The 25,701-nt window shown below is 47.8% G+C and overlaps 1 protein-coding gene across 3 annotated transcripts in view; it reads left to right on the top strand.

Moving 5' to 3' along the window:
• Positions 1-240: 240 nt before the first annotated feature.
• LOC307072835 (growth factor receptor-bound protein 10-like) overlaps positions 241-25,701 on the top strand; it is a 69,695-nt gene continuing 44,234 nt past the window's right edge. For all 3 annotated transcript variants that reach the window (XM_079732349.1, XM_079732348.1, XM_079732347.1), the window contains exons 1-3: positions 241-416; positions 14,644-14,783; positions 21,163-21,265. In XM_079732349.1, coding sequence (XP_079588475.1) covers positions 14,733-14,783; positions 21,163-21,265 — 154 coding nt within the window. In that variant the 5' untranslated portion in view covers positions 241-416; positions 14,644-14,732. The remainder of the gene's footprint in view (positions 417-14,643; positions 14,784-21,162; positions 21,266-25,701) is intronic.

Here is a 25,701-nt window from a genome sequence, read left to right as displayed (position 1 = left end):
GGGGGGAAGGAGGATGAGGAGGACTCTCGGGTGGGTGGTGTGTTGATGTGTGTGTTGTGGGAGAGGAGGGAGTCGGCAGTGGGGCGGGCTGCGGGGGGTCTCTACACGAGGGCGTGGCTACATGGCATGAGGGGGAGGAGCTGCCTGCTGCGTGTTGGTTGTGTGGTGCGTGTGTGTGTGTGTGTGTGTGTTAGTGTGTGTCCTCCCCGGTGGATGAGATGAGCCGTCTGAGGTCTTCACCACTACTTCGTCTTCCGCCTGCTCTCCACTCGGGGACCGTGCACCACCGTGGCCTGAGGGACGGGACACAGGACGACCGGCGACGTGCAGCGCTCATTCAGTCCTATCTTTAGGTTCCCCCCGCCCAACCACCACGCCTCTCTCCATGTACCGCGATCACTGACCCTGCGTGGAAGGTGAGTGGGCTTTGTAACGTGATTATTACTGTTTAACGTGGTCCAAAGTAAGGTGGGGTTTATTCGAGTGTAGTGTAGTCATCGACCTCGCACACAACATCACATTCACCCGTTCACTGCGCGTGAATGTGGTGTTGTGATGACAACGCGCTGTTCCACGGGCGAACACGTGTGTGTGCGCACTGCGCGCAACAGCGCCTGTTGGGGGTTCAACCCCGCGAGTCTTCTCTGTCAGCGCACACGGGGAGCATTATAGTGGAAGTGAGAACAAGTTTTGAGGTTTGATGTTGCTTTTTGGACCCTAACGGGACACTTGTACTGCACGGCTTCCGCGATGGACCCAGCTTGTCCCGCGTGTGTGTGTGTGTGTGTATTCTGATAAGCCCATCGTGTTTTTCTTTCTACGCACCTTTCCTTATATAGCGTTTTTATTCAAGTCGCACTTGACTAACGCCCTGCACCCCCCAACCGCATGCACAGTGTGACCGTGTTTTACAACTACCCTTTACTGGACTGAACTTTTGTTGTGCGTGATAATATCATTATAAGACACGTTTCCATGCTCTGTGCTGCACCCCCCCCCCCCCCCCCCCCCCAATCTGTGAGTTTCACTGGTCTCGCCTCGTCTTATCCCTCTGGCAGCGTTTGCTTTGGGGGTGGGGACAGAAAAGGGGAGGGAGAGAGAAGGAGAGAGTGCAGGACAGAGTGAGGGAGAGGCGTTTTCCCAGGCCTACTTGTTTGGCCTACGAAGTCATGCTGCAGGTATTACGCTGTACTTAGCACTGTGACAAATGACAGAATCAGTATTTATATTTAAGGCCTATTGATGTCTTTCTTGGGCCTATATGGTTCACTGGCTTCAAAACATAATGTCATTCTGTATTAATGTTTCGATTTACCATTTGTATTGTAGTGAAGAAGTACAAAATATCAATATTAGGCCAATGTTTGGTTAGCCTGGGAACCAGACAGGCAAGCTCATGCTTGATATCAGACTAATATTATGTAACAATCATCCTGAAACACAAATGTTTCTGTAGAGTGATGCAATAGCCGGCTCCATCGACCCTGATGTACACTTTGAAACAGTCCCCTGGGCTGCCTCCTGTGAGTTATGTTGACAGTTGCTCTGCTTTTTAGTGGGATCACTCAACCTCTGTATAGCGGCTCGAAGTACAACGGTATATATTACAGAGTAGATACTTTGACTTTGGCTTCTTAATACTGCATTTTTGTGTGTTTTTCTTGTGATTTTGGGATAATTTTCCAAACGCAATGTGCCAATTCCTTTAATAATGCTGCGATTTGCTATCTAGGCCTCTGAAGTATTGAGAGGATGGCTGAAACATCGTATTTCAGTATGTCGTTTTTGTCTGGGACGTGCAAGTACATGGTTGTGTTCCTGCATAGCTGCTTTGTCACACTACAAGGTTGTGTCTGTGCGTTGTGTAATCAATGCAATATACCTAAATTCTTTGGCATGGAATCAGCGGCATGAAATCCACCTCAAATAACCAATTAAATGTTTCTAAGAAGCAAACTCTCAAGGACACCGGGGAAGGGTTAGACACTTTCCAGTCATCAATCACTCTCCCTCTAACGAGCCTCACCCCACACACCATTATAATCCTCATGTATCATTTCGTGGTCACAACCACTCGTGATGGGAGCCATCAACCCCAAACTACCGCCTTGCTATGTCAAGTGCATGCTCAATGTGAACAGGCAGGACGGGACATGACAGGGGCCCAATAGCGGCCCTACAGGGGCCCTACAGCACCACGGGGCTGCCAACAACAACAGCACAGAAAGCAGAAGAGAAGCTGCTGTGTTAAAGGGTAATTCTTGTGTAAAATGGATTTGGGATATGTTTTGTTTGATAACGAGTTGAAACGTTCGTTTTGGAGCACAAAAAACGTATATAGAGGCTTTCTTCAGTTGGCTGTTTTTAGCCGATTCTATCAAAACGCTATAAACTTGGAACGATGGGGGCACCGGTTATGGCAAAAATTAAATCGCTATTTTAAACCACTTAAAAGGCTAAAAGTAGCCCGACACTTCTTTGGTAGTATATTAAGGGTCTTAACATATAAAACGAGCCATTGAGAACTTTGTAAGTGTACAGATTGTTTATTAAAAAGGACATATTATACACACAATACCGTCAGTAGCTCACCCGTCGACACCATTTTGTTTGTAAGACTCGACAGGTAGATTGACGAACACAGAGATTGTGACATCCGTCAGCAACACGCAAGCTCTGTGTTCGCCAATCTACTTATCGAGTATATGCGGTTTTTGTGCTCCAAAACGAACGTTTCAACTCGTTATCATACAAAACATATCCCAAATCCATTTTACACCGGAATTACCCTTTAAACGCGTGGCACGAACCGTAAAGGCTCAGTGATGCTTCCACGTCGAGGCAATGCATTACGGACCCTCCTTGCGTCCACCACAAGGGCCTGACGGGCGTTTTCCAAATATTCTAAACTTGTAGCATGGGCTGCGATTTGTTCGCTCACTAAAACCTGACACAGAACCGAAACGGGTTCACGACTGCGTCGAGCGTCTGCGTGGTCATTGCGCTGCATTGACGTGGAAGCATAAATGAGCCTTGAGGATTCAGTCGCCGACCCGCTACGCCGTCGATCAGAGAATCTGTGCGTCACCGTCATCGACGGTGACGCAGATTCTCTGATCGATTCTCTGATCGCCCGCCCCGTTCCGTCGAGATGCCTGCGTCCGTCTCCCGCTCTATCGTCGACACGCCGTTAGAGATCATCCCCGTCGCCGGGCATCGCAATCGCTACATGCATTAGGTCGGCATTGGCATGCAGTTCGCATCGCCGTTCCTTCCCCCTTCGTCATGATGCCGTGATGTGTTTCCTGTTGGCTGCTCGGCTCGGTTCTAGAACGTGTAAGCTAGCTCAAGCTTTAACCTAGGGGGTCATGTAGGTGGTGGTGTTGTGCGCACCGGGCCAAAGTTGTCCCAGCTGCTGGTAGTGATAGTGGAGATAGTGGAGCAGCCATCTGTGTTGCTCGTGGACACAGCATTCCTTTGAGCCTTGCGTCAGCCAGCAGTCATTCCACACTGGTAATGCTTGGCCCCTACACTGTCGGCCAAACCCGACAGCGTTAACCCTCGCCTGCCGCTGATAGCCTGCACTGTGCATTCATGTGTCGGCTGACTCCTCACCTGGCCTGAACAAGGTTCACATCGTCTATACGCTCAAGCGAAGTTAGGCCCAGATGAAAGGTAAACAAAGCAGCTTCAACGGCACTGGAATAGTTAGTTTCTTTCCTTGTTTCATTCAAGAGAGAAAATTGCTTTTTTAACGCATGAATGTTGTTTTAAATACACGTCAACAGAGTATATGCATGTTCACTCTTAGTCATTGAATGTTATTTCTGTGGATAAAGAAATTATATAAAATCCTATTGAACTATTTAGATTGTACTAAGGTGTATTTAAAGCCGAACTAAAGAGTATCAATGCACTCAAATCAAATGTTTTGCAGAGCACCATCTCAAAACCACGGATATTGCAATTTATATTTCTGCCAGTTAATGTAGACGCTGTAGTTAACAACTTCCACTCACTTTGTTTGGTAGCTGCAAAAATTTTCTTTAGGTACTCTGATCCATCTGTCATGGTTTTATGTCCTGTATTATAAAGCCATCATTCATAACAACCTGGCCACGTTCACGTCTTGGAAACATTGGCCAAAAAGGGAAGACAGGCAAGAACAAGAACTGTGTTGAGCCGTCACATTTTGGAGGTTTCTCTTCTAAGAACCGTGTTACTCTCCTTAAAAAAATTAAACCCCCCCCCCCCCTCCCCACCGATCCGTGTTAGTAAATACAGGCGTGTAATGACCCGAATTCCCACCGCCTCGTACATGTGACCCGCGTGTGATGCAATGCTTGTTTGTACGGCAGATTGAGCCTCTCAATGTCTGGCACTGGGCCAAGTGTGGCTGCGGAAAAAAATGAAAATATGTAAAAAAGATAATAAAACCTTAACGGACACGCGAGAGGCAGGACCGTTGCCTTAGATACGCAGGAAGCTCAACGGCTGGGGCGGTGGGTGTGTCTGGGTACATAATAGGCGGTATGAAAGTTATGAAACACTGTTTTCCAGACCTATAAAGTATGGGCGTTCCAAAAGTCTGGTTGTATGCTCATGTAATAAAAATGTCAAGAAGTTGACAATACGCCAAAAAATATCAAATGAATTGATAAGAAAAAAGAAGAAACCGATGTTTGCCATATTATCCAAACCAGAACATTGTCTTGTTTGTTGTGATACCCGGGCCACCGTTCTTATTCAATTTAAGGGCTGCACGGTGTAATTATTGCATTTCTTGAAACCATACAAAAGTAACGTTTAGGGATGTACGTGATTGAGAGAAACGAGAGTGACGAAGGCTGTGGGATTTGGTAGAACTTCTCCCCCTGCTCTCTCATGGACAGGCTTCAGGTTCAGATGATATTCATATTGTATAGCAGAAAAGGGATAAAGTAGTGTTGCAGATAGGAGAGAAGAGATAGGCCCACTTGGAGCAGGTCGTCAAATGAAATAAGAGCAAAGAGACAAACACAGGTGAACGTGGATGGACTCGTATCCTCTGCAGATGAACTGGCTGAAAAGGCAGAGACGACGAGAGGGCTCACCTCGTTATCTCGGGCAAACTCGATGAGGAAGGCTACCGAATAGAGCCATTGAATGAATTAAGAATTAAGTCCAGAAGAAACTGGATTTGAAATTGAATTAATTAAAAGTGAACATGACCGTGGCTTTTTCTTGGTACTCCCAAGACAAGCTTGTGAATGCTCTATTCATTCATCCATTCATTCAAGATCATTGCAACAAAAACGCACTGTTCTCTTCCAAATCTATCAAGTAAAGAAAAACAATCAGTTTGGAAAGAAATGTTCAGGAAAAGTCTAGAATTTAAATTTGGGAAAAGGGCAACACTCTGGAGTAGAACCCTGCCCTGAATACGAATACGAAGGCCCCCCTCCCCCCAAGAAAAACATGAAAAACATGTCCCTCATATCACGTCTTGATCCGGTCTCTCCACCTGCCCCGTGCTCTCCCCATCTGTCTCTCTCCCTGTCTCCTTCTCATTCCCTCAATCTCAATTGCGATCCTAAGTTCTGTCTCTTCGTGTCGGTCTTTCCCCGCTCCTGCTGGGTTCAGCGATGTCAGATCGAACCATAGCGTGGCGAGTAGGCTCTGGTGGATGTACACAAACAGAGAAGAAAGAGGGGCCTTTCTGTTCTCTGCAGAAATGTTTGGCCGGGCGAGAGAAATGTCAGAACAACACAGGCCTTTTATTCTGCTCCGGAGTTTCAGCATTGTCTCACATCGTGCAAGGGCTTCTTTTTTTTATACATTCATAACTCTTCTTTATCTTATCTCCAAAAGAGATTTAGAACTAAGCAGTACACCAACAGAAACCCAAAGTAAAACACACATATTTGCCAATTCCCATTCAATCAAATTCAAAACCACAACCAAAGAAGTGACACTGGTATATCATGGTTTATCAGCCCAAAGTAGGAAGAATGGGCACAACAATGTGGTTTTGACATTGACAATTCATATTGGCTCTGTTTAGTGTAGCCAGGAGAGAGGGGTATGATGGTTTTATCACCAGACCAGTATTGTCCTATGAGATCGGAGGCCCATCCCTCTAAACAAAGCCCCCCCCACCCCCCCCCCCCCTCCCTCTACCACCCGTGGTGGTCAACTGTTGATCAAGCGCCACGGCAGCCAATCAAAAGGCCCTGGCTCGTTTATCTTGCCCGTTGCGTAAGAGCAGTTCTCAAGCAGCCACCAATGAAATCCTCATCCAATTAGGCACTGTCCACGTTTCCAAAGAGGGGCTTTCTCTGGGAGACTGCTGCCATTCACCCCCCCCACCCCCTGCCCCGCTGGGACACCAGGCCCTCTCTTACAGCCCACCCCCCCCTGCGCCCGCTGTACGCTGTTGCTCGTGAAGAAAGCAGGCTGACAATTAATGAATAATCAACATGTGTGACAGAGAGACGTATCCAGTGAACGGTGACCAGACCACAATCTAATCAGAGGACAGAGATGCTCTTTCTCTCTCTCCCTCTCGCTGTCTCTCTCCCTCTCGTCAGCTCTCTTGTAATCTCTCTCTAGTCATCTCTCTCTCTCTTTCTCGAGCCATCTCTCTCTCTAGTCATCTCTCTCTCTCTATCTCTCTCTAGTAATCTTCCTCTCTTTCTCTCTCTCTAGTCATCGCTGTATAGTCATCTCTCTCTCTCTCTCTGGTCATCCCTCTCTCTCTGGTCATCCCTCTCTCGTCATCTCTCTCTATTCATGTCTCTCTCTCTCCCTCTCTGTCTCTATCTCTCTCTCTCTCTCTCTCTCTCTCTCTCTCTCCCTCTCTGTCTCTATATCTCTCTCTCTCTCTCTCTCCCTCTCTCTCTCTCTCTCTCTATGTTCTATGTAGTGGTGGTAGTCGTCAAAACAATGCTGCAGCCATGCACAGTAATGCATGATCATGCACACAGACGCATGAATGCACATACACAAACGGAGGCACGCACTAACACACCACTAACAAGTCTCTAAGAGAGAGCACCACTAGACAGCTCTGTCGCAGAATGTTGGTGTTGTTGCACGGTTAGTTACGTTGTTAAGTGAAGTTGTTTCACAGCACAACTGGAACAGCCACCTCCTTATGCACGCCGGCACGGTGACAGAGAGCTGTCACACGCTAACCCCCTTGGTCTGCTTCTGTCTTCATCAGTTCCCAGTGAGGCTCGACAGCTCCGAATCAGACATCTCGTAAAAACGTTCCTGCCGTTGATGATGATGTCAAAATGAATCCACCACCTGTGTGTTTAAAAATAGAGCGAGCGTCTCCGCCGTCGACCCACCGGGAGCGGGCTCGCGAGGTGGAACAGGGAGTGGAAGGGAGACCAGACCACCCCCCCCCCCCCCCCCCCCCCCCCCCCCCCGCCTCTCCCCCCCATCCACAGTAAACATGTATAGGGCAGCCCGCTGGTGTAGCTTTGTAACTTCATAACTCCCCCCCCCCGCTGCGCTAAATACCCCCGTTCAAAGGCATAGGGTGAACGTACAGTGCATTTATTGACCCCCCCGCCCCCCTCCCCCCTCTGGCCGCCTGCTGAGGAGGGGGTGAACCACCTGCTGATGAGGGGGTGAACCGCCTGCTGATGAGGGGGTGAACCGCCTGCTGAGGAGGGGGTGAACCACCTGCTGATGAGGGGGTGAACCACCTGCTGATGAGGGGGTGAACCACCTGCTGAGGAGGGGGTGAACCACCTGCTGATGAGGGGGTGAACCACCTGCTGATGAGGGGGTGAACCACCTGCTGATGAGGGGGTGAACCGCCTGCTGATGAGGGGGTGAACCACCTGCTGAGGAGGGGGTGAAGCGTAGTCGCCTCCCTCTCTTCAGTGGGTTGGATGCGTGCCATCTCTGGAATTAAGACGTCGTCTGAGCTATGGAGTGGGGCGGGACTGGGATGGGTTAGGGGACGGGTGGGGGTCTGGGTGTTGTACCAGAGGGACAGCCTTTGAGGGGGATAGCAGTGTGTGGAAGACACACAAAGAAGGGGCGTGTATATATATATATACGAGGGGTTATGTATACGCGAGGGGGAAATGACATTAACGGAAAAAGCAAGGCGCAACTACGGTGGGAGAGTCCTGAGTAGGTGAGGAGGTTTAAGATGTAAAACGGCGACAGGCCTAAACAAGTACGTGCCCTACGCATTCAATTTCTCTGTATTTATTTTGCTAGTCCGACATGCTGGTCTCTAACTGCACCAGTGCTCTCCTCTCCTCCCCTCTCTCTCTCCGTCACTCCCCCTCTGGTAGCTTTAACCTCAGGCCCGTTTGACACGTCTTCCTACCAGCGGCTAACAGGCGTCTGTCTTTACCTGACGAGGGGAAGATGTATCTGTTGAAACAAAAGGGGTAGGATTACCGGCGCATACAGTCAGAGTTATTTCCCGTGCTCAGGAGTAAGGGGGACTTGTGTGGGAGTGTACACACACACGCACGCACGCACACGCACGCACGCACGCACACACACACTCATGCACACACTCATGCACACACACTCATGCACACATGCACACGCAGAGACACACATGCACACCCCTTCATATGCAAATGTAGAAACCCATACACACACACACACACACACACACACAAACAGAGCATTTGTGTTCCTTTCCAAGTTTAATATAAAACCCAATTAGATTTCATATCCTCATTTACTTACCTTAAATTGGTTATATCGAAGATTACCATGTGAATAAATGTCTGTTAAGTAACCATTGCCGAATGCAATACACCATGGTGATTGAGCCTATGGCCCACCAGAGAAGGTCTTTCTATTAGCAGTTTTATCAACTTTACGAGCTGCCGGTTGCTACACCGTTGGGATATAGGGGAACAATTTCTGCGTAACGCCAAACGGACCCAAAAGAGAAGGAAACAGAAATAGTTGAGATTTATACTTTAACGTGTTTAATTGCAGTGAGAACTAAGGTTGTTTTGGATTCATTCAGGGACCCGTTTCACCAGAATATTAATATACATGCATCATTCTATTACTACTTTTCTTCCCACAGTGCTGGGTAGAACAGCTAAATGCTAGAAGCCTTGCTTAAAATTAGTGGAGGGTGTGAAACGGATATTGTGCATATTTTATCCCAAAGAGACAAATGAGAATCGTGTTTTAACACAGAAAAGCTCGTTTGCAGAATGGCTTCCTGTGTTACACTCACTTCGTATAAGGACTCTGTGTCTGTTTTTGAAATGTGAAAATCATAAAACACTATTTTGCGACTGTACCCGCACAGATGTCTGTTTTGGCCGTCGTTCCATAACGGTGAGTGTCTGCAAAAAAAATGTGTTTCCTTGTAGAGTGAGAAAAAATATTCACGGCAATATGATAAATTATTCAGTGACATGCTGGCATTGTAATATCAAACAGTTTCCATGTGTGATTTGTTTAAGGTATAATTAGCATTCCAAAAGGTTGTTGGGACACTGGGGAAAGACATAACAATAACATAAGTTGTTGAGTACAAAGCTGTCGAGCAGAAAAACATTGTAAGTAAGTTAGGATGTTCTGCTGCGCAAGTAACCTGATTGCAAGCAGTTAGCACACGGAGGCTGCAAGTCAATTTTAAAAGCCTGTAGCTCCAACTGAAAAACACAGCGGCGACCAGGCAGGGTTTAATACAAGCAAAATACCATTTCTGCTGTACTCCTACTGATGTGTCTGCATCACGGCATATTCTGCTCTTATACACGATGTGTGTTCCCTGTACAGTTTACAGTTACTGCCACCACCACATGATGAGACACTTTAGAAATATGAGAGTCTCAGGTGTTTTTGTCTGAGACCTCACATATTTTTATTTGTAAAAGCCGGGTCTCCCTAGCGGTTTAATGCTAGGTACATTCTAATTAGCCAGATTTTGTGCCCAATTCCCCTCAACCGACTGGTGAGCAAAGCCCAGATTTGTTGATGATTGTACCGATTTCTTTTGGCAGATTATGCCGTGGTGTGAGGTATATTTTTACCAATCTGGGCCTCACCGATTCGAAGCCGAAAAATATAAACATGTTTTCCGGAAAATACGATTAAAAAAGCTAGCATGGCTAGTTCCTCCTGACCATCGTCCGCCACCATTGTTCGTTTACACTAAAGTCCCCAGTTTGATAGCGAGAGAGTTTTGAAAATCAGGACTGGGTTGTTGTGGTTTGGAATCCCTGTTTGTCAATGTGTGGTCGTGTGCTGTGTTGGCAGAATCGTTTCGTTCCCCACACTCAACAATCAAAACAGGTAAATTGATCATAATCCATCATTAAGTCTGTGGTCTCTCAGGTTTCTAAATTGGATCAATCGCCTCGTCTGCACCCGGCATACGCCTCAGACCATCCACCTTCGCTTCCACCCCGGGACGATCCATACCCCCCCACCCCACCTCAATCAGGCTTTACTTTAAATAGCTTGCTTTTCCCGAATCCTTCGGGCTGACCTTTGATCCGGCTGCGGCATTGATCACCTGGGCATGTTAAAGCTGGCCCCTCAACGTGCGGCTTAACCACAGGCTAGCCGGTTAACCCTCGACTGGCGGCCTCGGGCTCCGCCCCCCCCCCGAGCTCTTACCCCATTTACTGTTTACCTCTTACTGCTGGGCTGTAGTGTTTGTTGGTCTGGGGAAGGCGGTGCTGTAAAGGTTAAGTGAATTGGACTGTCGTTGTGACAGTCTTGGAGGTTTGAGGAGAACGGACACTTTGGGTTCCAAACGGAGAGCGTTAGAGGGCCTTCTGCGACCGAGATGAAACTGCACTCCGGAACATGATTTCTTGAGCTGTTGGTAGCAGGCTTCTTGAGTTTTACAGAGAAAGTCCCCCGTTTGAGGACATTATACGTTTTAGACAACAATCGATATGTTTTTACCAGAACTTCAAGGGACCCAAACGGATTTGCTTTCAACCGAATAAAGTTATATTGGGGTTTACCTTCCCTCTAAGACGAAAAGTTTTGCAGGTGTTGTGTATCCCAAAATTACCAACTTAACCGTTTTATTTCCTTGTTCTTGTTCTTATTGTTATTTTGCATCTTTGGCACCCTTCCACCCTGAAGTCCCCTGCTGTCTGCACAGCGTGGGTTCGACACAAGTTGTAGAGACGTTTTTGATCGAAAGCCTCGCTCCATCGGTTTGCCTTCGAGGTGACTTCTGAGAAGACGAGATGGAGGAATAAGTAGATTGATGCAGATCACGGGGGATCTTGCATCGCAGGAGCTGATGCTGATGCTGCAACCACAAGAGAGTAGATTGGGTGGGTTCAGCCTTGTGAGACCATCCAGATATTCACGTTTGCGATCACAGAGGGTGAACACAAACCAACACACCAGGTTTGGGACGAAGAGCCTGTTTTTGTGGGACAATGTTCCACACAAACATCGGAAAAAAAGCAAGTTACCGATGCTGAGAGGTAGTCTCACATTTTGATATAAACGTGTATCTAGGTTAAACAAGTCCGTTATTTGTGGCAGTTTCCAACGTATCCCCCCTAAATCTGCATTGCTTTTGACATTTGTTGTGACTACTACCCCGGGGGGTGAATAACGTAGCAGGCAGCCAAGACGATGACAGGTTCACCTGCACCTCACCCACGTATGGCAGTGTGATTGACACCAAACACAGCCCTGGCTGGGATGACAGCCTTTGCTGCATTCTTCACAGCCATTGGATAAAAGCCCGATTTTTTAAAAAGCGTCTGTCAGACAGTGGTTTGACTTTTGAAAACTAGAGGGAAGGGACTACGGCTTGGCTGCAGTGGGTTTCTTAATCAGAACACTGCTTTATTATTATTTTTTTAAAAAATTGCCAAATCCAATTGGACGAAATGCAATGTACTTTATTCTGCGTGCGGATTACCGTTAATCGTGGAAAATTATTAATCAGTCCATGTTAGATAAAAACTGTTGTGGTTGGCTTTGCTTCCCAAACCGAAACTCTCTCCCCTGCGAGCTGATTGTTCCTCACATTTTGATTTTTTTTAGAAAGGTGTAAACAGGATCCAGGGCAGTCCGATCTGCAGAAGGAAGCAGGTTATGAGCTGTTGAGATGGTCCCATGAGGCTAGTGTGGGGGGGGTGGTGGCGGGGAACGATTAAGCATCGAACACATTCAGTGTTTCATGTCCACCCACTCACGTTCTTCCCTGTGCAGGCTTCAAGGCAAACCAAACCCTAAAACAACTCATTTAAGGTTAAAGTCGGTTGTTGGTCACTTAGAGCTATGGTGGATCCTAGTCCAAATATCAACTTAAAAAAAAATAAAAAAAATATATACGAGATGCAAAAGAATCCCTCGATGGCATAACCGCCGGATATTGCTTGCGCTAACTGGTTATTGGCAGTTTCGGGCTACCAGGCAACATCCATCAAACCTCCTGGCTCCACCCCGGAGCCCGTCTGACTGAACCGCGTGGGCGTAAGTTGTGCAAGCCTCGACCACAACATGGCCACACCCCTGAAATGAAAACTAGCGTCTGCAAGAAGTCAGCGAGAAGGCTTCTTGTTTCTGTTGATAAGCAAAAAAGATAGATAGATAGATAGATAGATAGATAGATAAAAGTCCTGATGCGGTATCCTTACTGCTGTGGCCACCTCCCTGCCCCACCCCACAGCACTATACATTAGCTGCATAGGGCATGGCCCCAGTTGGCCATATAGGAGGGCTAATGGTTTTAGTTTACTCTTCATGTGAAATAAATCCAATCAAAGCACTCTGAACGGGATCAAATCCCCCCCCCCCCCCCAGACCAGCCGAGTTGGCTGGTCTGGGTTAACATGGTTGTGTGTGTTAGTGTGTGTGCATGTGTCTGTGTTTGTTCCATGTGTCTGGTATGGCCCACTGTGACCACGGCAAAAGAAAGTGAAAGCTAGCTGCGTTGTAATCCTCAGCCGAAGGCTTGAGCTTTCCCCCATGATTCCCTCAAACGCATATTGGATCGTAGAGCTAGATTCAGGTAATGGCGTTTCACCCTTTGAAACTTATTTCACGTTTTAGTGCGGTAAAATACATGTTTAGATGTTATAGCGTGCATTGTCTTTTAAAGGGTCACCAACAAAGACTCCCAAACAAACATAACCGAACCGAAAACAGAGGGGCCCAATCAACTCCCAGTGTTCATCAAGTCCCTACTGCTGTACAGTTTAGTGACAGTGCAGCGCTTCAGCTAGCCAGCGAGCTACTCTTGTGTTCCCCAATGATGGAACGCATGGCCGCCGACGTTAATTTGTTTTGTTATTTTTAGTCACACGCTTTGTGTCTGTAAATAATGTGTAGATAACGGGCTGTGTGCGCATGCCGGGCGGACCACCGGCCCACACACGGTGGTCTGATACACTACTCGTTGTCAGACACACACACACACACACAGAGGCTCATTACAAGCGAGCCCATTCATTGGTCGTGGTATTGACGATGCCAAGCTCTTTTTGTTTGGGGAGATGCATTCATGTCGCGGATCATTATTCCCCTCCGCTCAAATTGGGGAACTCGAGCACTCCTCAATTCCCTCATCTCTTGGAAAGGAAATCAATTTTTGAGGCCACTTTGGCAGGTCGTCCCCCCACTGCCCGGTTTGTAACCCTCTGTCGTCCAAGTTGAATGAGTGCAACTTTAATACAAGTTATGAAACAAGTGGCGTGAGGAGCCTTCAATGAACACTGGCTGCTGCTCAGGCCTTATTATGTAATCATGATAAAAACCTGTCGATTCGGTCAAACAAAGACTCCTCTCTTGAGCTCTTCTCTTGAGTTCCTCAATGAGTGCGGTGGGCGCCTGCGGTGCATTTCTAGGTCAGTGTTTGAAGGTGTGTTCGTTGGTTCCTGGCCCCAATAGGTTCACAAGTAACCCACTTGCAAGGGATTAGATCAGCCAATCATATCCATGTTGTAACGGACGAAACGCTGGGTCAGCGTTGGTTTTAGTCCCTAGTTTCTCCTCCTGCCGGGCAAGGAAACAGTGGGTGGCACGCTCGCCTCTGAGACGCACACACTCGGCCCGTCTCAATGTCTCACTCCGTGTCACTTTTTTTACCAACATTCTTTTTCTCCATTGACCAAATTGACGTCGACGGAAAGCAATCCTAGAGTTAATTGAGCTCTCGAAGGATGGCTCCCATTCAGACTTAAGTGTTGGCTGTGGTAAAAGCTAGAAATAGGTTTGAACTAGAGCCATGGGTGTCCGTTTTTTGAGGGCTAAGCATGCATGTGTCTCGCCCTTCATTCACTGCCTCGCCAACAAGACTCAGGCTTCTCTTTGTCAGCAACCTGCTAGACTCTAGCAGGTTGCGACAGCAAGCGATCAACATAATGCATGTTCCCCGGAGCTAGCTTCTCTGTGCTATATTGGTCCCTCCTCAGATCCTGAGTCCCATTTTCCTCTCCTACTGTCAACCACTTCCGTCTTACTCTCTCTCTCTCTACTACCGTCTCTCTCTCTCTCTCGGATCTCTCTTGGATCTCTCTCTCTCTCTCTCTCTCTCTCTCTCTCGCTCTCTCTCTCTCTCTCTCTCTCTCTCTCTGTCTCTCTCTCTCTCCCTCCCTCTATCTCTATGTCTCCATCCTATTTCCTTTTGTACCCCCTCAGTCACCTCCATTCCTGGTCTTTCTGTTTCAGATCAGCTGCTCTCTCTCTCTGCATCTCCAGTCGAAGGGGACCCTGAGTTGGGAAGAGAAACCCCACCAAATCATTGCTAAGAGGAAAACATGGCCGTGGCCGGCTGTCCGGACTATTTCATGCATCATCCAAACTACCAGGTAAAAGGGAGCTGCTGTTTTCTGTTTTGTTTGTTTACTTTAAACCTGCACTATGTGAATGGTCCCATTAGCATCCTCTAGTGGCTATGGTTATACCTAGCCACTAGAGGATGACTCGTGGATTGGCTAACTTTGTTCTAGGTTAACTTTACATTCCCGATATCTTTTTAAGAAAAGTAACGCAGTGCAGCTTTAAGAATGGGGAACCAAGCCTTTAAGTTTTGTTTATTGTGTGTTTATTTGTGTTCATGTTGTTGCTGATGGACATGAGGCTTAACATTCTAAGAAACACCAAGAAGCTGTCTGTAGATAATGCCATTGCCAAGGTTAACTTCATTACCTTAGTGACTTCAGCTCCAGAAGGTGACACTTGAGTGTCTTACATCCTTTCAAATTTAACAAGAAACGACTTGGCTCAAAGGTTTCTTGAAGGTTTATTTTCAGTTATGCACTACCAAAAACGTAAAACACAGTGTTCATAGACATTGACTGAGCAAAACCGAGTTCTTATTCCACATAAAAAAAAGATTTGAATCTATTATAGTCATGTAATCTCTTTTACATGACTATAATATCCTGTAGCATGGAAGGAAAAGCTTACCATAGGACGATACCACAGTCTTTAGACTGTAATGTCCTGACTTTCGGTACAGTGTAAATTCAGGGTTAGGGTTCATCAATACCTTAAGACTGTCAAATTCAGTGTGTATAGTGTGCAGCCATACATTTGTTTGTAACCCTCATTATTTAATCACGCTGTACTGTTTCGTCCTACCAAACTTTTTCCCACGTCATGCTAACCGATTTGAAGCTAACCATTGTAGCCCGGCGCTAATAGGCGCTTATTCTCAGGCGCTAACTCTAACTCTGGGGGGGGGGGGGGGGGTGATCCACACTCCCATGTGGACCAAAGGTTCTCTAAACCTCTGGATTAGGGACGCAGTGACCATGAGGATAATCATTTGGTTCATGGCCCCGTCCGTCGCCTTTCACCTCTGAGCCGAGAGACAGCGATCGTTCTGTGTGCACGGGGCGGGCCGGGCCGGGGGGAGGGGAGGGGAGGGAGTCTCTGGGATCGTGATCAGATTAGAGAATCAGGCTCTCACACAGAGAGAGCACTCGCAGTAGGTCTCACTTATTGTCAGACACCTTGTCTCGGGGGAATATGTGTCGCGTTTCTCTCACGCACAACACAAGCCAATGTGCGTGTGTCTGTGTGTGTGTGTGTGCAGGGACACGCCCAGAAGATGAATATTGTAAGCTACAAAGTGACCTTTTCTTTGCTTTATTAATTATGTATGTTTTTAGGGGAAAATAGCATATTTACATATGAATTTAAACAGAGCAGGTGAATATATATAGAGTATAAAGCACGACCGATAAAGGATTTTTAAGGCCGATACCGATACAAATATCTGGTGATTTAAAAATCTGATATTCTAATATATCGGCCGATATATATTTTAAAAAGAAATTCCAGAAACCCGTAACAAAACATAAACAGATTTCACTAACATTGGTTATTTGTAGTTATTTATGAGTCCTCACTAAAATAATAAGGTAATGCAGTTTAAAAATATACTTTATTTTATTATTTTCACAACAAAAAAATCGAAATTTATTAAAGTTTTGATAAATAAAATGTATAAAAATACAAACTTAAGATGTGAAACTCATAGTCCTTTGAACAAACACACAATAACCCCCCCCCCCCCCAAAAAAAAAAAAATTTAAAAAACCGGCTGATTCTTTTTTAATCAGCCGATACCGGTAGTTTGGAAAACGCCTAATATCAGCCGATAATATCGGCCCGCCGATATATCGGTCGATATATACATACTCTATATGTATGTATATACATATAGAGTATGTATATATCGGCCCGCCGATATATACATACTCTATGTGTATATACATACATATAGAGTATGTATATACATTGCTGTTAATCTACTCGTGGAGAGTATATGTAACCTTAATTCACCCTGGGTTGTCTCTGAGGTGAGATTCATGTGTGCTCACTCCAGTAAAACCCTGCTGTGTGTCCTAACATGCACTATGTACAATCTAGGGTGCTGACGCACACACTAACATGCCATATATGTAGGGGGTGAGAGGAAACCAAAAGAACCAGGGGATGACCTACATAAACACGAGGGGAGCGTGTCAACACCACACCGGACAATGCCAGGTGGGGTCTGAACCCAACACCTGCCAGAGGCTAGCTGTCGGGCTAGTCAATAAAGCAAAGACAGGCAGCCAGAAGTAAAAGCGTTTTCATTTACATTTAGGGCATTAAGCACTTCTAGTACATTTGTCAGAAGAAAGAGAAACAATATATTGCTTTTGGCACGGTAAGGATGTTCATATAACTGAGTGCCAAGCATTAACAATCGCTAGGTTAACCCATTCCCCGTGTACAACAAAGATAGCTAAGATAAGATGCTACACAATGCTAAGTACTATTATTAAGTGCAAGGACGTACAACATACAATTATTGCGTAAATTAAGTGCCAGGACGGAAAATATACATAAGTGAGTTAGAGGGGCATAAAATAGATTAATAGTTATAGAAAAATTCTACACAAAATATGTAGAATCGTCCATTTTGAAAGTGTCTCTCTCTCTCTCTCTCTCTCTCTCTCTCTCTCTCTCTCTCTCTCTCTCTCTCAATTCTGCCAATTTAAAGGCTGCCGTCAGTGGGCCATTGGCTCCATCGCCATCATGTTACCTCATTAGACAACAGATAGTGACTTAACAGACATTTATTTACAAGAAATCCTTTGAGATTGCCACTCTACCAAATGTAATGTGAATGGTATACTCAGTAGATTTGTTTACATTTACATTTACATTTAGGGCATTTAGCAGACGCTTTTATCCAAAGCGACTTACAATAACTGCATAAAATAAGTACATTTGTCATAAGAAGTGAAACAATATATCGCTGTCGGTACAGTAAAGACGTTCATAGAACCAAGTGCAAGTATTACAATCGCTAGGCTAACCCATTCCCCGTGTAAAGCAGCGATAGCAGCTACTGTAGATGCTACACAATTAAGTACCTTGAATAAGTGCAATGTACAAGTGCCAGGACGTACAACATTGTTTAGTGCATAACGTGATATACACATCCATTATCTGTTTAAACATGATCCGACCCCATGACCATATGGCACCCATTTGACCCCTCTCTGACCCCTGTGAGTGGCCGTGGGTATATTCCACTATTAGTGTTGTCTGAGGTCAAACCCGTCCACAGTTTCCTCTTTGTTGCATTCAACCATCCAACCCCTGGCCCACAGTTCTTAGCTATGTTCAACTTCATCAATATGAAAGGTGTGTGTGTATGCGTTTGTTCTTGTGCGTGGCTACATTTCCTTTCAGTGTGAAAAAGAGTTGGTAGACACACAAACAGAATAATTACCTATGAATAGCATTAAAAGCAAAAACTGCTTCTGTTGTTTTTAGTTTCCCGGGTAGCAAAAAAACAAGTTCCAAAGTATTATTTTCTTCTTTCCTCTGTCTGGACTCAAACCTATAAGCTCCCCTAACCTTATCACCGAGCTTATAGCCGTGGAACCTCACTGGCTGAGAATTATGCTAAGCAGGTCGCTCCTATAGGTCGAAATCCTCAAAGTTAACATTCAGCTTTTTCCCTATACGAGGATCAAAGGCTGTCTGGGGTCTGAATGTATTCATTCTGTGCCACCAAAGAGACCAAGGTGCACTTTAAAAAGTCTCGCCTCTGGTCTTTTTTTGTGGGGGCTCTGGCGGTCGTGAGCTTGCACGTGAGCATGAACGTGAGCATGCACATGAAAGTTTACCAGGCAGTCAGACAGCCTCACAGTGCTGTGTTCAAGGCCCACTGTATCTGCGCCACCGAAGCCACCATTAAGTTGCTTAGTGGAGCTCAAACCTGTCCTCCCTATCCGACCAAACACCACACACACACACACACACACACACACACACACATACAATCATACACAAATACAAACACACACACACACGCATACACACACACGCATTCACACACACACACACATACACACAAAAAGACATACGGACATACACAAAAACACACGCACACACACACACACACACACACACACACACACACACACACACACACACACACGCACACGCACACGCACACGCAGAGACCCCCAGACACTGGCAGACCTCCATGCATGTCCATGTGGCGCTGGTACTTGTTGGGCGTCCGTGGTTATTTGGGCTGGCTGAGAGGAAGGATCAGTCACAGTCTGGTAGCCTCACCTCCAGACAGCGTGCCCTGCTGTGATTGGTCCAATCCGCTGGTCTAAAATAATGACGTGGGGGGGGGGGGGGGGGGGGGGGGAACGAAATCTATATTTATCATTTGTATAAATTTGTGCTATATTCTTCGAACGTCATTTGACATCATTTTATCTTGCATGCTTTTCCTAGTTTTTGTCAGATGGTCAGATGGGGAAGTTCGTGCTCCGACCGAAACCTTGGCACGCACACAAGGATGCTCCGATGAAGACCACTAAGGACCAGACACTGCTGTATAGTAATTGGATGCGGTTGGCTTAGTTGATATAGAGTTGGAGCGGGGGGGGGAAGCAGCAGATGTATGGGAGTGTTGAGGTGGGGGTTGGATACGGCAGCGAGCCAAAGGAATACAATATCTAGTCATTGTATCTCCACCGCCCGAGCACCGAGAGAGATCGGCACCGGAGAGGAACGACAGGGGAGGAATTATCAGGTCTGTACTCTGGGCTCTTGTGTTCTCCGGCTCCAGCTCTGTGCAGCCGGAGCTGTCTGATGTGCTCCATGCCAATTAGACCCGGGCAGCCCCGCTGGAGCCCGGGAGCAGACCCAGCAGGGGGGCTTTCTCAGGCTCCGGCCCCTCCGCTGCACCGGGAGTGGGTTCTCCGGGGTCCACCGCTTCCCCGGTTGGTTGGCGTGATTCAAGCGTTCCGCACTTTGGGAGCACGGGTGGCGTTTTGTGTTGAGTGTTGGGATTGATTGCTCTGTCATTGTGTTTCTATCCCCGGTGGTGTTTACAGTAAAAACAAAGATGGACCAAAAATATATATACAGTATATATTGAAAAGCCATGCACAGCAGTGGTTGGGTTCCTGAGTGTTCCTCTTTTGTTTGCAGGCAGGGCAGGGTTTCCTAGCTCTTGAGCACAAGCTCAGAGAAACTGCGGTTATTAACTTTTCTTGCCCTGGAAACCCTTTTGTTGGTCGTATGTGCGTGGTGGTTGAAGTGAATCGTGGTAATGAATATTATCTCCTCTTGCATGCTCAAAAACAGAAGAGGCTCAATTAGATTGAGGAGATGAGCCTTATACTTGAAGAGGGTTAGTACTGTGTATTACCATGTCCATATACTACCAGCTTCCTGTGATGCTCTCTAATGTGACCCTGGGGCATGTTTGTTTTATTCATTTCCTGCCATATTGTGGTTGCCCTTCCTCTTTTGTGGACCAGCAGAGAGGAATAATGTTTTACGATGAAAGATAAAAGGACAAATTTGACCTTTAAAGATGTATGGGATCAACCGCCCTTGTGCTTTCTCGTTGTTTTATTTACGTATTGACTTTTTGTTACTGGCTTGATTGATGAGGGAAGTGATTAAAAAGTTTCTCAATAATGAATAAAATAGAACACAGTGGAGCCAGTGGAGGTTAAGAAATGTACACCAAAGGGAACACCATTCTGTCTGTTAGGAATCATATATTTTCTGTTGTCAACCTGTTACCATGATTGCCTACTATAGTTCTTTTTTCAGATTTATCCATCTCTCTATATTAATGTGTGTGTCTGTTTGTGTTATGTCAAAGATTCCACTCTTAAACAAGAGGGAGAAGTACTGATCTTTCTCTCTACCCCTATGGACACTCCCATGCATTGCACACTGATAGATATGCACGCTGCACACACACACACACACACACGCGCACGCACACACACACACACACACACACACACACACACTCGCCTGCCATCTCCACAAACACCTGTTGTTACAGCTGAGTTGGAAGTCATCGGCATGGCTCTAAGATTTATGTGCCGTGCTCACTGCAGATTAATATCCAGACAGAATGTCACTGAGCTTAACCTGCTGGGGTGCCTATTAAGAGACCGAGCAGTAACCTGTAGTAATGACATACGTAGATGTTACTCCTGAGATACTCCTGTTTGTAGATATTGTTATGAAAATTTAACTGAGTGCATGTGTTTACTGTAATGCACTTGTGTAACTAATGCGCTCTCTCTCTCTCTCTCTCTCGCTCTCTCTCTCTCTCTCATTCTCTCTCTCGCTCTCTCTCTCTCTCTCTCTCTCTCTCTCTCTCTCTCTCTCTCTCTCTCTCCCTCTCAGAAGGACAAAGTGGATCACTCTACAAATCACAGACAAACTCCCAATCTAATTGGCCCAAGCTTCGAGCAGTCGACCAATAGGAATTCACCTCAGCACCATCAAGGTTTGTCTTCACACAGTTGCTGCACGAAACTTCGATAGATCTGTGTTTTAGGTGTGGTGGTCTATGCCTGTGCGATAAGCAAAGTTATGTGTGTGTGTGTGTGTGTCTATGCCTTTGCCATAAGCAAAGTTAGGTGTATTTGTGTGTGTGTATGTGTGTGTGTGTGTGTGTGTGTGTGTGTCAATGGCTGTGTCATAAGCAAAGTAAGGTGTGTGTGTGTGTGTGTGTCTGTCTATGTCTGTCTATGCCTGTGTCATAAGCAAAGTTACGTGTGTCTTTGCGTGTGCGTGTGTGTGTGTGTCTATGCCTTTGCCATAAGCAAAGTGACGTATATATGTGTGTGTGTCTGTGTGTCACCAGCATACAGTTCACTGCAAAAAGAGGGCTTTGCACGCCGTGGGTGGTGAGGGGGCGGGCGGGTTGATTCGGTCGCGGGGTAAGGGTGTGATATATAACATTGGCCCTGGTTTAATATAGCCGTCTAGCTGCGTCTCACTTGCAGCAGTTCACCGGCTCAAAGGGTCCTCCGGTCAGACGGGGGCCGGCCGGCTAGGCGGTGAAGCGCTCCTCGGTCTCATTGAGCCGCTCGGCGACTCCCTGGAGCCCGGGCCGACGGAGCGTGACAAGCAACCACAATATTGTCCCAGCATGGGAGGTCGAGGCGGGGGGCGAAGGTCCGCCAGCGGTCTGGGGGGGAGAGGGCACTGCTTCCCCCCCATGCCCACCCCCCCACGCCCACGCCCACGCCCCTCCGAAATGGGGAGTAAATGGAGCAGAAACAATGTGTGTCTGAGCTGTCAGCTCTCAGACAACCCAGGGTGAATAAGTTGTTCAACGTCCTCGAACATCTTTTGATCCGGGGGTCACCAGTCGGGTTATGTCCTCTTCCTGAGCTACTAGTGCCAGATCGTTCACGACTGCATCTTGGCTTGACATTAGATGTATCGTAACGTGTGTGCGAACCCGAGCGTTTAACGTCGCCGGCCCCGTTGAAAGCCGTGCAGCGGTTCCAGCGAGTCGGATTCCGACGTTCATTTCCGTTCCCTGCAGCTGCCGTTGTGCACAGGGTTAGAGTCCTCGCTGGGTGACATTATTAAACTTGTTTTTGGTCTCGCACAGTGGAAGCGACCCACGCTGGGTCTGTTCTGAAGCAATCGGTTCAGTGCTGGGAGTAAAAACCACAGAGCCTGTTGTTGTGGTCTATTTTTAGCACGGCTAATGAACTTGGGCTGCTGGCTTCTCAGGGTGCTTTGAAAGACAACATCTGAATACCTGAGGAAAGGGAAAAAGTGTAAGGGGAGGGCGAGGTGGGGGGAGGGGGTGGTTAGTACCACGTAAACCAACCCAAGGTCGTGAACTTCAGGAGAGAGAGAAAGCAAGGAAAAAATGAGCACGCACAACAAGAATGTGTTTTCAGTTTGTGTAGGTATCTGTGTATTTATTTGTGTGTGTGTGTGCGTGTATGTGTTTGTTTGTACGTGTACGTGTCCATTGTGTGTTTCGTTTTGTGTGTACGCGTTTGTATACATATGTGTGTGTGGGGGGGGCTGGTTGTGTATATTTGTTTGTGTGTTTGCGCATGCATACATACAGCACAAGAAAACTGATTTTCTTTATCCAGTGACAAAGCAACAAGGAGATCGGAAAAGGTGTAATCTCTCTATCAATTTATTTTTCCTCATACTCTTTCTATATCCTTCTCTTTCCTCGCTCTCTCTCTCTCGCTCTCTGTTCCCGCCTTCTCTCTCTCTCTCCTTCTCCCTCCCTCCTTCTCTCCCCTCCCTCCCTCTCTCTTTCTCCCCTCCCTCCCTCTCTCTCCCCTCCCTCCCTCTCTCTCTCTGTCTCTCTCTCTCTCGCTCTATCTCTCTCTCTGCTCCCTCATTCTCTCTGTCTCTCCCCCTCCCTCCCTCCTTCTCTCCCCTCCCTCCCTCTCTCTCTCTCCCTCTCCCTCCCTCCTTCCCTCCCCTCCCGCCCTCTTTCTCTCTCCCCTTCCTCCCTCTCTCTCTCTCTGCTCCCTCATTCTCTCTCTCTCTCTCCCTCTCCGTCCCTCCTTCTCTCCCCTCCCTCCCTCTCTCTCCCTTCCCTCTCTCTCTCTCTTTCTGCTCCCTCATTCTCTCTCTCTCTCTCCCCCTCCTCCCTCCTTCTCTCCCCTCCCTCCCTCTCTCTCTCTCCCTCCCTCTCTCTCTCTCCCCTCCCTCCCTCTCTCTCTCTCTCTGTCTCTCTCGCTCTCTCTCTCTCTCTGCTCCATCATTCTCTCTCTCTCTCCCCTCCCTCCCTCTCTCTCTCTCTCTCTCTCCCCTCCTTCCCTCTCCCCCTCCATCTCTCCCCCCTTCCTTCCGTCCACCGGGCACACGGCTGCTAGGCAACCCCTCCCACCCATGGCAGTGATGCGGTGTGGTGATGGGGCCGTGCGGTCACGGAGAGGCCGTCCTGGAGACGGGACACCAGAAGGGCCTCGGAGCCTACCTCCCACCTCCCAGTTGTCCGGGCTATGCCTCCTCCCCCTTCGTGAGGGAACCCTCGCACACACACACACACGCACGTGTGTGTGTGTGTGTGTGTGTGTGGGTGTGTGTGTGTGGGTGTGCGTGTGCGTGTGGCCTCCGCATTCACACATCGTGCACGGAAAGCCGGCGTGACGGCCGCGCCCGCCGCCGCTGACCAGCCGGTGAACTCCTGAGGCTGATGGATTTTCTGCCCTCTTTCTCGGGGTGCTCTCTGCAAACTCTTTTCTTTGCTTTAATACCGAAGCTGCTTCGCCGCCGGTATACTCTTTGAACGCCTGCGTCTTCGTCAGGAAGAACTGCAGATCTCAAACCTTGATGTTTATGTTGAGGTTGCACCCGAGGTGGACATTTTTTATATTACAACAATACCAGGTCAACAATCAGATCTTAAGGGACTTTCTCTCTCTCTCTCCCTCTCTCTCTCTCTCTCTCTCTCTCTCCATCATAAGGCAGGGTCCCTCGCCCGGTGTGCTGTGTTATCAGAGGTATTCCGGCTCTTCAATGCCTGCCCACACTTAACACACAGAGGCTCTGCACGTGCGTCCCATTGTGCCTCCGTGCACGTGTGTGTGTGTGCATGTGTGTGTGTTTGTGTGTGTGTGTATATGGGTCTGTGTGTGGGGGAAAAGAACCTGGGGCCCCTATTAATTCAGACGCAGACATAATGAATTCACACAGACGACATTCCCGGGCAGGCGGGCGACTGTATGGATCTCTCGTCCAGACAATACCCCTGATTCTAACCCCCGTCTCCTCGCTGGGTCCTCAGGAGAGGAATATTCAAAGCGGCTTTTGTCTTGATTCCCGCCAGCCATTGGTCTATTTTTACGGTCGACGCAGGCCTTGTTTAGCGCCCCCCGCAGACAACGGGGGGAGCGAGGAGCTATTTTTAGACCGGATACGTTAGCATCACATGAAAGGCCTGAGGCGATGCTACAGTTGTCTGCTGATGGAGGGGGGGGGGGGGGGGGGGGGGAGAAGAAGAAACGACGAGAGCATCGGTATCTGTCATTGATTCCGTCTGAGGGATTTTTCTCTCCGAAACGGAGGGAAGGGAGTTTATATGGTAAATGGTAAATAGACTGCATTTATACAGCGCTTTTCTAACCAGTGGCCACTCAAAGCGCTTTACAATATTGCCTCACATTCACCCATTCATGCACACACTCACGCACCAACGGCTGAGTCAACCATGCAAGGGCGACAGCCAGCTCGTCGGGAGCAGTCAGGGTGAGGCGTCTTGCTCAGGGACACCTCACGACTCAGCAAGGAAGAGCCGGGGATCGAACTAGCAACCTTTCCGGTAACAACCCCCCCCCCCCCCACCTTCTGAGCAAGAGCCGCCTATCTGACCCGAGGTCAGTTCAACTATGAATGACGGGACGACGAACGGCTGGTTGAACCGTTACAGAGTCTGGGTCGACGCCAATCTGCGACACAAACACGCGCGGGACAGGATGTACCGCGGAAGTACATCCTGTCCCGCCGCGGCCCTGATCCAGGGACCGCTGGGCTGGTCGTGTATGGCTCCCCGGGGCCAGGGTCTATAAGTAGCTCCACCCAGCTTACCTGGCTCTAATAATACGGCTGGATTAGGAGCCGCCGCGGGAGCCAGGCATGGCAGCGGGGTCAGGGCCCGAGGGACACGTCGAGGAGGGGCGGGGCCGGGCAGGAGGGGGTGGAGGTATGGCCCAGGGAGGTGGAGGGGGATGGACTACAGTGACCCAGGGTCGTTGACCTCTGGTAGCCATAGCGTCTGGTGCAGGTAGAAGGGGCGGTGTGTTCGGGGGGTTCTGACGGGGGGGAGTGTGTTTGATTTGTATAAAATGATCGGATTGTCGGGATGTTTTTCCTTTGTTGATTTTTTGTGGTTGGAAACGTGAGGATTGCTGCTAGTATCGGTAGTCAGGCTTTCAGTGAATAAATCGA

The sequence above is a fragment of the Pollachius pollachius genome (assembly GCF_949987615.1).
Source record: "Pollachius pollachius genome assembly, chromosome: 1".
Classification (NCBI taxonomy): Eukaryota; Metazoa; Chordata; class Actinopteri; order Gadiformes; family Gadidae; genus Pollachius; species Pollachius pollachius.
The sequence above is the reverse complement of the archived record's forward strand: the minus strand, read 5'-3'. Positions and strand labels throughout refer to the sequence as shown.